The sequence below is a fragment of the Papaver somniferum genome, chromosome 11, assembly GCF_003573695.1.
Source record: "Papaver somniferum cultivar HN1 chromosome 11, ASM357369v1, whole genome shotgun sequence".
Taxonomy (NCBI): Eukaryota; Viridiplantae; Streptophyta; class Magnoliopsida; order Ranunculales; family Papaveraceae; genus Papaver; species Papaver somniferum.
This window is the reverse complement of record NC_039368.1, coordinates 32,015,406-32,029,559: the sequence shown is the minus strand read 5'-3', so window position 1 is coordinate 32,029,559 and position 14,154 is coordinate 32,015,406. Positions and strand designations below refer to the sequence as shown.

The 14,154-nt window shown below is 35.5% G+C and overlaps 1 protein-coding gene across 1 annotated transcript; it reads left to right on the top strand.

Annotated features, from left to right (window-relative positions):
- The first annotated feature begins 1,423 nt into the window (after positions 1-1,423).
- Positions 1,424-4,971, top strand: LOC113322617 (F-box/kelch-repeat protein At1g55270-like). The gene is made up of 2 exons (XM_026570747.1): positions 1,424-1,726; positions 3,480-4,971. Exons 1-2 carry the CDS (start codon positions 1,670-1,672, stop codon positions 4,731-4,733), a joined length of 1,311 nt encoding a protein of 436 aa, XP_026426532.1. The 5' UTR covers positions 1,424-1,669; the 3' UTR covers positions 4,734-4,971.
- Positions 4,972-14,154: the final 9,183 nt, after the last annotated feature.

Below are 14,154 nucleotides of genomic sequence, written 5' to 3'. Positions count from 1 at the left end.
TTCTTCAAAGGATCAGGTTGCAGATATCTTTACCAAGTCGACGCCTAAGGATCATTTCCGCTCTCTGCGATCTAAGCTCATTGTTCTTGACCACCCGCTCCGATCGAGAGGGAGTATTGGAGATATGACTCACCCATCTATGCAGCGTCAACCTACGAGTCTCTAATAACGACAAATTTCTTAATTGACGTATTCTTGGAGTCCAAGGATGATTTGTTGTAATCTTTCTATCATGTATTCTTGTTGTACAATAGTTGTACGATGTATTGTTTCCTACGTGAAAGATCTTACTTGATATTAGAGCAGGCTATTTGTATGCGATCATTTGACCCTCACCTTTACTCCATGTCACCCGATTTATTTGTACACGTGTTAGACCCAACAAAGTTTTTTTTTTGATCGGTAAATAAACTTTTTTATTAAGAATTGGGTAAATACAGAGTACAAAAACTCCTAGAAATGCTACTCACAAACAAGTTGTAAGAGCCCAAATACATAGAAATCCCGCATATAGGGTTAAAAGCCCTAAAATTGAAATTAATCCTAGCCCAAAAACAACCCCAAGTGGAAACAACTATTCTCAATCACAAGAACCCTAAAACCCGCCTATCAGTGTCTTAATGTCGCCGTCAAATTCGCCGGATCTCTTCGATCAAATTCACCAAAGCACGCTGCCATCTTTGACAACCAACTCATCTTCTCGAGAACCGTCGCAACTTCAATCATCACGTAAAAAGGTACCTTTATAGATGAAATAAGTGATTTCGATTCAACGATTCAAATCCCCTAAACCCAACGAAGTTACGTGTGAGGAGGCGTGTTGACACTATTATCTCCCACAATTTTTTTTTTTTTTTTGCTTAGTTTCCTAATTATCTCCTACCTCGTGGTACCATACTGAGCCCAAATCTGAAGTCTGAAGTCTATGAGTATTTACGAACAAAAAGTATCAACTCCGGCTTTCCTCCTGCTGTAGTGGCAAGGAACCATTGAAGATCTATTGTTCTATACTAGTCGCAAGTCATTAACTATCTTACGGAAACCAACACCTGCCTCTGCCGATACACAATAAATGAGCTCGTACACAAAGCACGGTTTATTTCTCCCCCAACGCTGAAGAGTTGACTCCACTCGTAGAAAACAATAATATAAGACCACTAAAGGTTTACAAGCCATACTCTTTTACATCTCGGGTACTCTATGTGTCCGTACTACCTACGTTTATAGTCATCCGATGCTCTTTCTCAAAAAATCCAACGGTAATAAAATGCTAATCACATGATTATGCATCTTGTTTGCTGTATGGTGAACAATATACATACTGTGGATTAAAAGGGAACGGGTGAAATAACTAATTCTTTTTGGAAGAAATAATATAAAGAAATTTTTATGATGGTGTTGGTAAGAAAAAAAACAGACTCTGACGTTTTGCGAACTAGTTTGGTGTTCTTTATTGTTGTCTGTATTTGTTGAGAAACAGAAAGAAAGAAAGAAAGAGAGACAGAGATAGAGAAATAGAAGTTCTCGACATTATCAAAATCTGATGAAAGTTTTGAGACTAACTTTTTGATCTGTGAAGCTCTCTTATCAAGTGTATCTTCAGATTCCAATTTTTACTGTGATTTTTTTTTTAGTGGTGATAATGAAGTTATTATTCTTGTGATGAGAGATGGAAGGAGGAACTTCTTCGATTGTGCAGAGAGGGGTTCGGTTACAAGCTCCACTAGTAAGCAAAGATCTCTACTTTACTTTAAATTGATGTGTTTTAGGATAAACCCTTTTCAAATTTTTAAAATTTTGCATTCTATTTTGGGAATTGTTATTGTTTGGAGCTGATTTTGTGTAATTTAGTTTCAATACAAGTCTGTTTTGCTTAAAGGAATTTTGGGTCTTCAATTCTGGAGTTTTCCTAGTTGAATGACTGTACTACATTTCCGTCTGGGGGAGTACCAATATGTAAAGTTCTGGGTGGTTCAGATCTGTTGGTTTTGAAGATTGTTAGGTTGAATTGTCTTCTCATGGTGAAAAAATGAAGCTACTTTGATATGTTTTTGCTATGTTTATTTTGGTTTAATGAGGTCTGGGAAAGAGTTTTTATTTTTGATTTCTGTAGCCCTAGGTACATAAGTCAAAATGCATGGAACTTACTCCTCCAAAGTCTAAACTGAATCTCTATGTTGGCATGGTGGTTGACCTTACTTTGTTTGCATCTGTTTCATTTCTACTTGCATTTTGTGGAATTAGAATTGTTTTGTGTTTCAACTGTTTATAGAAGTGGAGTTTGACTTATGACCAATTAGATTCACTTGTTAGTTTTTGGTGGTTGTACACATACCTCGTTCTTAACTTGTATGTCTATATAGATATGTAGTATCATACTTTACTCGGTAGTAATTCTTAAGTTCAATCTGTGATTAAATCTCAGCAAGCTGTAGTCAAAGAAGATGAAAAGCTAACAAAGTAATATTCCGTTTCTTTTATTGTTTGGTTGCTTGTGATTGCCCCTTATTTGCGCATTATGATACTACATGGCCTGTTACTAATTTTAGATCTTCGGCAAAAAATGATCTCCGTTTAGGACTTTGGATCAAGCGGGACTTTCCCTTAGGATTTTGGCGTTGTATTTGTAGGGTTTAATATTATCCAAGGTTTCAGTTGGACTTATTTCTTCCAGAGGCAAATTTGGTGAAGTGTGCACTAGAAATGCAACAGTGAATTATTGGGGGCTGAAATGGCAGATTTCAATAGGATGTGGTTAGTTAAACAAATATAAGGCTCAAAATCTTAGTTAGACAAATTTAAGGTCCAAAATTAACATACTATATTTTATGGGGCTAGAAACCAAGTATTAAAAAAATAATCACCCTCCTAAACTACAAGTCCCAGAATGATCATCTGCAACAGGTTTTGATGTGTCTAATTTGCTCAAAAATGCTTACTATTGTCTAAATAATCACCCTCCTAAACTACAAGTCCCAGAATGACAATCTAATTTGCTGTCTCTAGATTGTCACACCTCCTGTCACAGTGCCACTACCACTGCAAGATTGCTCAAAAATGCTTCAAGGACCGTTTTTTTACTTTTCAAGAGTCAATGCTTATTGCTCATAATTGCAGTAGGGATTGTAGATTGGTTAAGCATTCTAGTTGTGGTTTCAGCTGAAAGAAGTCATTTTTTGGGGTTGATGGCTCTGTTGAGATTATTGTGTTCATGCAAATGGCTTACTATTGCTTTTGTCTCTATAAAATCTTCTCGAGACACCAATGTCTGTGCTTCTTGTCGTGTTGGACTCTTCTCACTACTGTGTATTAGGTATATCTCCATTGCAGGTGATATAACGGTTTCATGTGTACTTCAAAACAAAATCATCCTTTTTCTCTCCATCCTTAGCAGAGACGCTGCTCTATATTTTGAATTTTTCTCTTGTACTATTTCTGCTGTTTCGTTCGTGTTGTCAATATGTATTTATTTCTTGCAGGTTGATTCTGTATCATGCTACTGTAGAGTGGACGCGGGCTTGAAAACAGTTGCCGGTGCTACAAAGTTTGTTCCTGGATCAAAACTTTGCTTACAGCCTGATATCAACCCTCGGGCACACAAGGTTAAGAACCCATGCAAGGAGAGAACTAGAATTCAGCCCCCTCTCTTACCTGGTCTTCCAGATGATCTCGCCATTGCTTGTTTGATCCGGGTTCCTCGTGTTGAGCACCGAAAACTGCGACTAGTGTGCAAAAGATGGTACCGTCTTCTAGCAGGGAACTTCTTTTACTCACTTCGGAAAAGTTTGGGAATAGCAGAGGAGTGGGTATATGTAGTTAAAAGAGATCGCGATGGACGGATTTCATGGCATGCTTTTGACCCTACTTACCAACTCTGGCAGCCATTGCCACCTGTTCCCGGAGAATATTCTGAAGCACTTGGGTTTGGATGTGCTGTTCTCAGTGGTTGTCACTTGTACTTATTTGGAGGCAAAGATCCATTACGAGGATCTTTGAGAAAGGTCATCTTCTATAGTGCAAGAACTAATAAATGGCATCGAGCTCCAGATATGCTGCGGAAACGCCACTTTTTTGGATCTTGTGTGATAAATAATTGCCTTTACGTGGCTGGTGGAGAATGTGAAGGTATCCAGAGGACTCTGAGATCAGCTGAGGTTTATGATCCTAACAAGAACAGGTGGAGTTTCGTTGCGGATATGAGCACTGCAATGGTTCCTTTCATTGGGGTTGTTTTTAATGGGAGATGGTTTTTGAAAGGACTAGGGACACATCGCCAAGTCATGAGCGAAGCATATACTCCTGAAACTAATAGTTGGTCTGTGGTTAATGATGGTATGGTTGGTGCTTGGCGAAATCCTAGCTTGTCCTTGAACGGGCAGCTTTATGCCTTGGACTGTAGAGATGGATGCAAATTGAGAATCTATGATGAAGCTACAGATTCTTGGAACAAATTCATTGACAGCAAAATCCACTTGGGTAACTCGCGGGCGGTGGAGGCCGCAGCACTAGTTCCTCTCAACGGAAAGCTTTGTATAATCCGCAACAACATGAGCATCAGTTTGGTGGATGTTTCTAGTCCCGCCAAACATGTGGAGAGTAACCCTCAACAACTCTGGGAGAATATTTCCGGAAAACTTCACTTCAAAAATATATTCTCAAATTTATGGTCGAGTATTGCTGGTCGAAGTGGCTTGAAGAGTCATATACTGCACTGTCAAGTACTTCAGGCATGAAAGAAGTGGATGCAGAAGAAAAAGGATTTGCAAACTCAACCAAGCTTTGCAGACTTCAGAACCGGCTTATAGACCAGGCCAGCTAGGCCAATGCATAGATCCTCAAATTGTTGGGCCCAATTTTTTAAATTCTTTTTGAATACATCCCAACTGATGTTCTATAGTTTTAGATTTGAGCCATTACACCTGTCAAAATTGATACAATACTAAATTAATGTAAGAAATAAATTTGGTATAAGTTTCGATTTTGCTTGTTTTTTTCCAGGATAATTAGTGCATGGAGAACCATCAAATGGTACGATGGTTCTCAGGCTCCCTCCCACCGAGAAGGTAAGGGTTTGAAACCGTAATTACCAAACCAATTCCTATTTAAAATGTAATCCACGCACCATTGTACTACCCAATCAAAGAAGAAAAAAAAAATTAGTGCACCGAGACTTTGTCCCATGTTTATTACCGTGTGGGAGGTATGGTGGGACCTATCTCCACTATTAACAACCGTACGGGAGGTATGTTCCATATCACCATCTATTATGATCTCCACGCGCTAAAATGCACTCGGTTAGTGTAGAATCATTTTCCATTTTTAATTCTCCTTACATGAATAATGACGAGTATCAACATATTTTTCTCTTTTATCAAATCTGAAATAATTAAAAAAAAAGTTGGATCTTTTGTCGTTCGTTTTTTTTTTCTTATGGAGAAGAGGCGAACCTCGTACATTATATTAATAACACCGATTTCGAAAACCAGAAACATTACAGAAAAATTTTAAGCTCATCAAATCTATAGTATCTCTATAATACTTCATCAATCCTATCCTTACAAACATACCAACCATTTCATAATTCCAAGAGGACCAAGCCCTCGTCAAAAGGCCAAATTGATTTTGTAGAAAAATCGATATGTAAGACTGCATAAAGCAGTGAAAAACAGTGATTGGATCAGATACAACCGAGGTATTCAAGATCACGCACAACTAAGTAACATAATATGTTTTCAAAGAACAATACCTACCTAAATCTCTTTTTTCTTGAGAGAAAGATTGATGACGTGGCAGTGAAGCGATTCCGAAGCCTAGATTTTTCTTCGCAATTTGGTCATGGTGGATAATTCTTCTCCATCTTTTCTGCCTACTTTAATCTCTTACACTAAGTCTACTGTGAATTGCATCTTTGTCTTCATTTTCTCTGAAGAACAATGAAGATTTTCTGCCTTTCTCCGGTTCTTCAAGAACTGGACGTGAGATTTTGAAACCAAGTGCTAAGATTCAAGCCAATAAAGACGGTAGTTCTTCTGAAATTTCTGAAATAATCAAAGGGCCATAGAACTCCAACACATCATCTCTTTCGGTTAGTGGAATTGAACAATTAGTTTAAAACCCTAACTATAATTCTACTTTGAATTGGATGACCTACTTTCCTAAACCTAAGCCTAAGATCATTGAGTCAAAATTAAAATTCAAAACCCTAACTAAAATAAATGGCAGACCAAGCATTGTCTAATGATTTTACACAGAAGATTAAGGAATGTGAAAATTTTGTAGTGGGATTTTTTATGGGAAGGAGACAATCCTTCACATCTGTCAAGAATGCAGTGAGCATACTAAAGGGTGAGGTATGTATCAACTTCATGGAAATTGTGCATTTATCTTTGAATTTTCACATGAAGAGGATAGAAAAAAATATTTTAGAACTAGGTACTTTTTACATCTCAAAATGTTTTTTTTACTGTGAGACCATGGGCACACTTCAAAGAAAAATTTCTTTTTAATATTAAGACTAGGGCTGTCAATGGGTCCGCGTCCTCACGGGTATCACTAGTCTCAGATCCTACTTATAAAAGTAAGGTACAGTTCCTAAATTTGTGGACCCAAAACCAGATCCGTTTAAAGTCCCAAGTATCCGTCAGTTTCGGGTACCCGTTAGGTATTAAAGAAACTATAAAAAAATCTTAAAGATGTTGTAGGGCCTTGAGCCCATGTATGTGCGGCCCATATAGATGTAACCAGGGTTTACCTCATAACCTATATTTATATATAAATAGAGGCTTAAACCTATGTAACATACAACTTATCTCTAATAAATAAGAGTTCTCCTTCTTCTGTTATTTTATATTTTATATCTACTTCATCAAAAGACTTAATTTTTTATGTTTTTAACTTGAATCTAAATTATTTTTATAAAAACTTATTATTTTTTCTTTATTAATGCACTAAATAAATATTAAATCTAAGAAAAAAATGAAAAAAATTTAAAAAATAAAATCAAAGCCAAAACTATCAAACTACTTATAATTTTGCTAAAAAAATGAGTAAAACAATGAATAACCGGATACCCAATACCCGCGAGTACCCGACGGATATTACCTGTTTGGACCCGTTAACATTCGTGCCCAATCGGGTAATTACCCGTCAGGTCCTAAGTTGTTAATGGGTCCAACTTTAGGACCCTGAACCGGACTTGAATATATTGGTTCTGGTTCCGGGTATTGGGTACCCATTGACAGCCCTAATTAAGACAGTCCCAGCTTGTATTTTGATATACGGTGTCCCACTGCACTTGTAGAATAATGAGGGTCTTAGTTTAATTTCAAGTAACATAGCCCCCTTTTGGTTGATGATTACAATATAAAAAAAACTAGATTAGATTATGCTAAGGTCTGCGTTAAAATAGATGCTGATTTTAAATATCCAGAGAAACTTCCTTTGCTGGTTGATTACACAATAGTCGTGGAACTGCATGTTGAGTACCAATAGAGACCTCTAAAGTGTGATAATTGTATATCATTTGTACACTCATCTAAGAATTGCATAAGGAGAATGAAGGGTAAATGGGTTATAAGGAGTAGGGGTAAACTCTACCTAATGCAACCATGGGGGAGAAGAGTACCGAAAATGATACTGAAAAACCTAATGTAGATATGACTCTAAAGGATACTTCTGGAGGAAGTGGTTGTGTAATTGAAGTCTCAGATGTTGTTGTAGCAATGAAACAAAGGTCATCGACTAAGGTTGATGAATAATTTCATCTAAACCGATGGGAATGAATCAGTAAGAGCTTTACTTCCCAGGGTAGGGTCTTCGGCACAACTTACACAGGCTCCAACTAGTAAGGGGGACAAAAAGTACCCGAAGGAGATGAACAGAAGATAGGAAGGTGATATTAACTTTATGGTCGCATTGACTCTATATCAAATTTTGAAGAGGTTTCAACTAAAATAATAGGGGATGAGATGAGAAGTCAGAGGGAGATTGAGAAACAACTAAAGACAATAACTCTTATGCTAAGAAGAGCAAAGATGACAAGGCTGTAACCCCAATCAAGAATCCTTTCATCATGTTGAGTGACTTCAAGGAAGGTAGTTTCCGTGCTATTGGAAGCAAAGGTAATGGACACTCAAGATATGCATAACACAATGTTCTAATCGAATATTATGATGGGACAACGATGAGCATGAAGATATTCATGTGAAGATAAAGCTCTCAAGAAAACAGAGAGAGCTCTCCAGACTCAAGTGGAATGGGAAACATGGAAATTCTAAGGAAAGTAAAAAGATATTAGGGAGAGGACAAAAATCTCATGCTACGAGACATTAGACCTTTATGTTTGTTTTATTTTTGTTCCCTATGTGTTTGGCTTATGCTTTCATTCGTGCTATATCTTTTCTACGGATTGTTTTAGGTGGGATTGTTGCCTCCGTCTTTTTTACGCGTAGGTTATCCCTCTATCTTGTATTCTCTTTTAATTTTCGATATAATTTAACTTTTGAATCATCAAGAAAAAAATACCTACCTAAATTTAAGTAACATTTTTTAGTGTAACAAAAACCACCAGAATCGGTCCTTTAAGGTGTGGTACGGGTTAAATCAGACTGAATCAGCTAGGGAATATTGGTTATAGTTGACTAAGTTGTTGATAATCTTGTTCTTGTTGTTATTGTCATTGTTTCCCTAGATAAAGTTGATAATGTTTTTGTTGCTATTGTTTTTAGTATTTCTTAGAAGAGAAACATGATCTTCCTAACCGAGTCTTTAAATGAACGAAGAGAACAAAAAATAAAACCCAAATAATAAAAAACCAAATTTAAAATTGAGTTATTAGATCCTACCAGCTATTCATGAAATCCAAAAACTAGGGTAAGACAATCAAACTCTAAAAGAAGTAATCTGAAGAAGGGAATAAAAACTGAAGCAAAACGAGATACTACTAAATATAAACCTAAAAACGAGTATTGGTTGAATCTAAATCAATCAAATTCAATTTAAAACACTAAAAGAAAGTGCAAGAAGTAAAACGAATACAGGAGACGAAACATAAAGCTAATATTGGCTGAGCTTTTCATGCTCATACCTGCTCCAAAGAAGCCAATCTGAGCATGTAAAATATCAAAGTTGTTTATGGTGGGTTTGGATGCAGAAATTTAAAGGTAGGTTTTATGGGTCTAAGCGATTTGGTGGAATCACATTTCTCTTTAAACGTTTGGTTGTCCAAATCCCTTGGAGTCACGTTTCCTACGGGAATCACTTTTCTAGTAAATCCTCCGTTGGAATTAATAAAATATTCCTCATCTAACCATCAAAAGTACTGCTAGGACAAATAAGAAACACATTTTCACTAGGCTGTCTACTTGCAAGCAAATCAATAACCATGTTTATCTTCCTATATGTCTCCACGTATACATGGTCGTTACGCATTTAACTCTAGGCAAAATCAAAGTTCGGGCCATTTTTATAAGTTAAAATTTGGATGAGAGCTAGAATTTTATATAATATGAATATGAATATAAATTTATAAATTAAAGTGATAACTTGGATTACGCCACGTGGGAAGGCTAGAAAAAAATCATCCTCTTTGGTTCGCTTTTGGGTTATAAGTAGGTAATTTGGCATAAGGTATCCCCAAAATTAGTAATTTGAAATTTTAATGACGCATATAAGTGTTACAAAATATTTAGCGACAAATAAAACCTTTACAATTGTTTATAATATAAAATAAATGAGACAAATCATTTTAATAAAAATTATAAACATCATAAATTATCTATTACTAGAAGAAAAGAAAATCTATTTTAGGCTCTTGGGACCATCTAGTTTGCCTTGCCCATAAGACGGCCCTGTATGTATGCATGGTAATATCCAATAAACTCAAATCCCTTCTGCAAATGATAATTCTCCTCTAGGCCTATCAATATTTGTCTGATATCCGGAATTCGTTTTCGAGTATTCGAGATCCTATAGGATTTTATCCGTTTTATCGGATCAAATATTCTATCGGATATTTGTTCCTTAACATATCAGAATCGGATTAGGCTCTATCCGAATTGTTAATATCCGAAGGACTTATTTTTGATTTACCCTAACCATATTAGAGTCGAGTAGAAGAGTAAGGAAAAATATCCGATATCCGATATGAAATGTTTGAGAAATTGAGCTTAAATTTCAATTATAAATATGTTTTACAAGGTTTTTAACATTTTTAATCAGAACCAGATATTATCAGATAAATATACGATATCCGATAGCTTAGCCTATCGGAATCGGTATCGATTTTGATATCCTAGAAGATGTTATCGGATATCGAATATCCGATAATGCTTAACCTATCGGATACAGATATTCATCAATTGATACCCCTATTCTCCTTCAAACATGAAGCACACTTGAAGCATCAATCCCACCACCAGAAAAAAAATCTATATACACCTATCGAATTCGTGAAAAAAGTAATCTTATGAAAATTTCCAACTAACTTCATACCCACCTCAACTCCACTCACCAAATTCATGAAAATATATAATCTTCTGAAAATCTTCAACTAACTTGGTACCCACCTCAACTTTCATTCATGAGCAACAACAATGGTAGGGGTAGAGCCACCACAAGATGCATCGATAATTCCATGATGGGATCTCTAATTATAGCACCACTTCCTTCAAAATCATTCCTCTTGGAACCGCCAGTGTTGATCATAACCTCGACAGCTTCGAGAAATAACCAAGTGCAAGCGACCACCTTTTTGGTCTTATAATGACATTTAATACCCCATCTGTCTAGGACTATTTTGGTATGAGGCTTATCCTTATTAAAAATTTAAGCATCTACACATCTATTATTTCTTTTCTTTTAGATATGATACACAAAATTGCTAAGTCATAACTTCTTAATCGTGATAATAATGTCATTTATTTCCCAGGAAGTTATTCTGATATCACAATAGCTCAGTATCTCAAGAACTTGCAGCTTTTATCAACTTATCCATCTTAATCAACAAGCCTTTCAAATAATATTGGAGAAATGACACTTAAAATCAGATATTCTTCATATTCTAACCCTTGTCACATAACACACATTTAACATTAATTGTAATAATCCAATCACGGTTTTGTCCTTACTTAGCTACTACGGTTATCTACCAGTACGAGCATTTTTACGGACAACAGCTTCGCGATAGGTCACCCATCCCTTAATTGTTCTAGGCCGAACACACTTGACTGTATAGTTTTTTTTCCAATTACCTTGTCGCATAACACACAATTAACATTAGATCGAATGATCCGACTCTCCACCGATATTGTCCCTACTTACACACTACGAGTATCCAACAATGTGTAATTTTACGGGCACCACTGGGAAGCAACTTCTCGGAAGGTCACACATCCCTAAATTTCTCCAGGCCGGGCATAGTTAACTGCAAAGTTTTTTTTTCTCCCAATTTTACACCTCGTTTGGTTGGAAGAATTGGATTCCTAGGAATTCAATTAAGGAGTAATCTAATTCCAAGAATTGGATTCCAGGGAATTAAATTCAAATCCAAAAAAATAGTGTTTGGTTGAGGTAATTCAATTACATTTGTTGTTACCTTGGAATCCAATTTCATTGCACTATTAGACCAATGCAGTATAAATCTATTATTTTAGACGGAATTGGATTACTAGGAATCAAAATTCTCAATTACATAGAGTTTATTTGTACCGTTTGGTTCAAGAAATTGGTCACATTCCCCTAGAATTGGATTACCAAGAATTATATTCCTTGAACCAAACATTCTCTTAAAGTCATGTGTACTTAAAAAGTATAAGTGTAATTTTGTTGAATATAACTACCATTCATCCAACCAATGCGAAACATTAGGTTTTAGAATATCACCCCCTTAGAATGAAGTCATCCCCCGATACAAGATCACATCTCATATGTTCCTTGCCACTTACAAGGCATGTACCTGATCCAACCCACTCAGCGTATTATCCCACTCTCGATAGGTAACCGTTGTTGGTTCTGGTGCCATTTGTAATGATCTTACCCTCTACTAATAATGTCCCTACCTACTCAGCCATTGCGGTTAGCCACCAGTTAGGGACTTTCTACGGGTACCGTTACAGTCATCATAGAATATCTTCCCTGAAGGTTACCCATCCCTAAATTTTTTTCGGCCTAGTACTCTTAACTGCAGTGTTTTTTCTAATTCTGAAGCCAATTTTGTTTAAAAGTCCTCTGCTTAATTTTGGTTATATCATCACTTATATTTCATTCAACCAACCACTGTCAAACATTATGTGTTGCAATTGCCAAGTGTTTTCTTATCATCTTGCTCAACTTCTTGAATGTCATTATCTTGAGTAGAAAATAAAACATTTATAAGAAAATAAATTTTTATTTCAACATTCAACAACTTAAAGTCTCAATCAATTTAGATTTACCACAGAACTGCCAAACCCATTTTTCTCTGTGCATCAAAATGAAAGTGTATTTTGGTGCACGTGCACGTGCTTGTGCACCCCTACGTGATGTTTTAATTAACTTTCAGCGAAAAATCCACTAAGATGAATAAAAACGCGTAACTGAGGGTATTAAATATAAAATAACAACATTTTAAAATAAATGAAAAACCCTTATCCATATTATTTTGTAATGGCTATAGTGCCCTCACATTTCTTTTTTTAGTTTCAGTTTTAATTTTATTCCTAAAAAACCTCTAAGTCGGCATAGTAAAATGAAGAATACCAACTCCAATTTAGACAGTCGACATGGGAATGGATAAACATCATACCAATTTTTGTTGATTTTTTTCAGTTGACTTTTTTCAGTTGATTTTTGGTTGGAAATTTTCAACTATGCGACTGTTATAAAAAAAATAATCCAAAAATTAAGATTTATGAATTTCCACCAGCGTCGACATAAAAGATTCATAAATGATTGTGCCAACCATGCCCAAATAGGCATTTCGGTCAATATGGTAGATTTTCTTTTCCAATGGTGACTGTAGTTGTAAATAGATATATTTTCTTAATTTTTTTAGGACTTACTTACAATCATTATTGTTGGACTATTGATGTTCTTTCCAAAAGAAGAAGAAAACATTATAATTATAATCGACACAATAAAAACAAACATAAGATTCATTTTTAAGATGAGGTAATGAATTAGAAATATGAAAAAATAAATGAGGGCGGATCCATTCACACTTCTGTTCCTACACTATCTCATATTTTGGATAACTTTTTTTAGAATAATACTTAAATATTAACATATTTAAAGCTAATATTTTGGGAATATGTTCCTCTAACAAAACTTTATATATCTACAAATTATAAGCATATTCTGAAATATCAATCCACACCATCTACCAATCATAATCTCACCAGTTGAAAATCCTTTGATTTATTAACTACAAATTTTCAAAATAGTAAATGGTGGCATTATACATTTCGAAATGGATTTAGGAGTACATGAATTTGTAAAAATAACATAGGTTCTCTAAATATCAGCTTCAAATTCATTAACCTTATGATTTCATTTAAAAAGAAAAGAATGATCCAAAACGTAAGATAGTGTGAGAATAATACTGCGGGTGGATCCACCCTCAACATGAACAAATAAATAATCTGGCATTTTTAGGGGCGACCCCGAAAGAATTAGGGACGATTTTTTTATTCCCAACCCATATACAAGGTTAAGGGATGTCCTAAAGGGTAGTAGAATACGTTAACGCCCTTCGGTTATCGGAAGTTATTTTGCGTCTGATTGTTAATATTAAATCGGTAGTTAAGTAAGGCAAAGATCCTACCGATTGTTATGAATTTGTGCCAAATGCATATCTGGCTTCTATCACAATTGGAAGTTAATGATAAATTAATTTACTACCGATTATAGACTCAACCAAAATTCAAAAAGTATATGATTTTTACAAAATCTCATTTTGGGGCTACTCTATATTCGGTAGTTATATGAAATATTTTGGCTACCGAATATGGTTGGATATTGGGAAAGAGAGCCGCTGTATAATCGGAAGTCAAGTTAACTTCATTTACTACCGATTATAGGCTCAACCAAAATTCAAAAAATTGAGAATTTTTGCAAAATCTCATTTTGGGGCAACTCGTATTCGATAGTTATATGAACTATTTTGACTACAGATTATGG

What these genes read in the sequence shown, in the direction of transcription:
- LOC113322617 (XM_026570747.1), top strand. Translation starts at nt 1,670, where the DNA reads ATGGAAGGAGGAACTTCTTCGATTGTGCAGAGAGGGGTTCGGTTACAA. An exon ending in TTCGGTTACAAGCTCCACTA is followed by an intron (nt 1,727 to 3,479) that starts GTAAGCAAAGAT and finishes TATTTCTTGCAG; the next exon opens with GTTGATTCTGTATCATGCTA.